The 2,823-nt window shown below is 38.6% G+C and overlaps 1 protein-coding gene across 1 annotated transcript in view; it reads left to right on the top strand.

Annotated features, from left to right (window-relative positions):
• The window catches only part of COMMD3 (COMM domain containing 3), a 16,354-nt gene extending 13,531 nt beyond the window's left edge, over nucleotides 1-2,823 (top strand). The window contains exons 2-8 of the mRNA XM_085318324.1: nucleotides 8-427; nucleotides 537-600; nucleotides 701-735; nucleotides 1,055-1,115; nucleotides 1,202-1,258; nucleotides 1,349-1,408; nucleotides 2,443-2,823. Of these exons, the coding sequence (XP_085174450.1) occupies nucleotides 8-427; nucleotides 537-600; nucleotides 701-735; nucleotides 1,055-1,115; nucleotides 1,202-1,258; nucleotides 1,349-1,408; nucleotides 2,443-2,502 (757 nt within the window). The 3' untranslated portion in view covers nucleotides 2,503-2,823. The remainder of the gene's footprint in view (nucleotides 1-7; nucleotides 428-536; nucleotides 601-700; nucleotides 736-1,054; nucleotides 1,116-1,201; nucleotides 1,259-1,348; nucleotides 1,409-2,442) is intronic.

Genomic DNA, 2,823 nt, shown 5'->3' with positions numbered 1-2,823 from the left:
GGGGCAGCGCGCCCCGGCCCGCGGGGGGCGGCGGGGTCTCCTCGCGGTGCCTCTTCTCCCTCTTCGGCGAGCTGCGCCTACGCGTGGGCCGCTGGGTGAGGCCGTTCTGGCGCGGCTGTGCGGTGCGCGTAAGCCGTCCGTTCCCTTGCGCGGTGCCCCCGGCACCTTGCCCGCGAGCTCGGTGCGTTCGCGCTGAGGCACCGGGCGTGTGTCGCTGTGGGGAAGAGGCACCGTTCGGAGGGCAAGCAGGAGCCCCTGGTAACGTGCACTGGGACTTSGCAGATAAGAGTGGCGTCAGTAATTCATTTATTTTAGACGATCCAGACCTGAAAGATATTGACCCTACGGTCTTAAAACACTGCCACGCAGCAGCTGCAATGTGTATACTGGAGGCAGGGAAACAGAAAGCCGACAAATCTGCTATAAGGTACTGATGGCTTTGAAGCTACCTCATTTCTCTAGTGGCTGTTACTTACTGTAAACTATACTGCTCACTTAATGTTAACAAAAAACTCATAAAGTCTTTTTCTCCGTAGCACATGTCTAGAAGACTGTAAACTGGATAGAGAAAGAATAGAAGAATTTTGCACCGAATATCAGGTTTTTAAACCAATTTTACCATGCTTGCTTTTTTTTTTTTTTTTTTCCCCACTCTGGTAACAATTTATTTGAATATAGCAGATTTTTTTTTTCCCCCCAGAAAAACAAGGATATGTTGGAAATCCTATTGGGAAGGTAGGTCAGTTTGTCAGCACATACAGTTTCAGTTACAGCTACTTTAAAAGTGCCCTGAAAAACATATGTAGATACTTCAAGTGATGAAAGTAAGAAACTTTGCTCACAGATTTTTCTTTAAATTTTTAACAGACTTTAGGAAACAACTGTTGAAACATTCTTTTTCCTCCTTCAGTAGTTCCTCCTTAAGTAACTTTTTTGAACTTTTTATTAAACATTACAAGTATCAGAAAAAGGTTCTTGACTTTGTTTGTGGACAACTTCAGAAAAATGACTTTTTCTTTAAGTGTGGGGTATGTGTAACTATTGTGTTTTTCAGCATAGGCAGATCTCCTCTCCATATAACTGATGTATCTTGGCGCTTGGAATATCAGATCAAGGTAATTTAACACATCGAGGTGTTGTTTCCTTAGTCTATTTTGGTTCTGAAATCTGACTTTCTGTATATTCTTTGTTTTTAATTTAGACTAATCAACTTCATAAAACTTACCGACCATCCTATTTGGTGACCTTAAACGTAGAGGTACTGTCTACCTACCTTTCCCTGTACCCTCAAAGGAAGAAATGCAATCTCTTGTCATTTTTTAATAAAACTTTTTTTTTCTCTCTTCAGAACAGTGATTCAGGATCACACCCAGATGTTAGCTTTAGTTGCACGATGGAGCAATTACAGGTACTTCTTTCCATCACCATTGTTTGACTCTAGTTGTGAATATATATTTTTTTCTTTTACTGTCAATCAAAATGAAAGTTTATAAACTGTTCTCAGAAAAATATCTGGGATCAGGAGGGTAGTAGAGAAGCTTCTACAAAACGTTGCATGTGGTTGTCTTGCCTTCTCAAATAATGATGTGTAGTAACTGATTTTAGTTGCATGGAAATAGCTCTTTCTACCTGCRCAAATATTTTATCTGTTTTCATAGCTGTAATATTTATTTGGAAGGAAATCAATCAGTTTTCTGAAACKCTCATTTCCCGTGGTGCAGAGAAATTATTAAGCAAAATGGATCAATGATTTAAATATATATGGTGATTTAAAATAGTGAATGCACTGAAGGCTCTTCAGTGGTGTTAATGACATGTAAGAAATGAAACAAACATGAAACAAACGTTGATCTTCACTTAGCGATTTAAATGTGTAACTGAACAAAAGAGGTATTGTAATGYTTGAAAGTCACCAAAGTGTGGAAGACTGGGAAGAGGGATTGGGGGTAGAGACTAGGAGATATTAAAACTTCAGATTTACACTGCTACTTTTTTAACGTGTTTCTCCAAATCCCTCTTTAGCTTACAAATAAGTGTTTTGATTTGGTTCACTCACTCAGTGGAATCTGTCATACTTTGACTGGGAATGGTCCTAGTGTAAAATTGCACGCAAAATAATTTCAGTATTTTTAGAAATGTATGTAGGACCAAATGGTAGCAAGAACCGTCATAATGGTGCTGATAAAATCTTCACGTTAAAAATAGTGATCTGTTTTAGTCAGTCATATATTTTAAAGGGTGTTTTCCTTCAATTCCTACTTTTTTACTACATTATAACATGTGAAGTTATTTTAACTGTCTTTCTAGCATTATATATCAATTGCAACTTTTGTGGTATAGTGCTGCTATCCCTTGCCCTGCTGTGTAAAAGAATGTTATGTTCTACTGTTAGCTGACTTTCTGCAAAATATTTTTATTCTGAAACAATATTTCATCTCTTAGGATTTAGTTGGAAAACTAAAAGATGCTGCAAAAAGTCTCGAAAGAGCGACTCAGATGTGATGGAAGGAAGGTGTCAGCCTGCGGGSTTGAAGTACTCTAAGAGYATCTACTACAGGACAAATGTCTTTYATCTCTATTTGCATGTCGTGATGTAAAACKATCCTTTTTATGAGTTCTTGGATGTGAATTCAGTAAAATCACTATTTTCATGAAGGCAGATGCTATTCCTTGCTCATGYCATGTTTTTGTGAAAATTAACTCACGGTAGAAATTCAGTTAGCGGTAGTGTCTTCAAAGCATTCCTTCTGTTTTATTTTGTGTACTTTAAGTATTTATCACTGATTATTTCCCCCGGGAGCTAATAAAGTTGATTCGCTCTTG

Source organism: Rhea americana, unplaced genomic scaffold (assembly GCF_003343005.1).
Source record: "Rhea americana isolate MKP2758 unplaced genomic scaffold, rheAme1 scaffold_53, whole genome shotgun sequence".
Taxonomy (NCBI): domain Eukaryota; kingdom Metazoa; phylum Chordata; class Aves; order Rheiformes; family Rheidae; genus Rhea; species Rhea americana.
The sequence above is the reverse complement of the archived record's forward strand: the minus strand, read 5'-3'. Positions and strand labels throughout refer to the sequence as shown.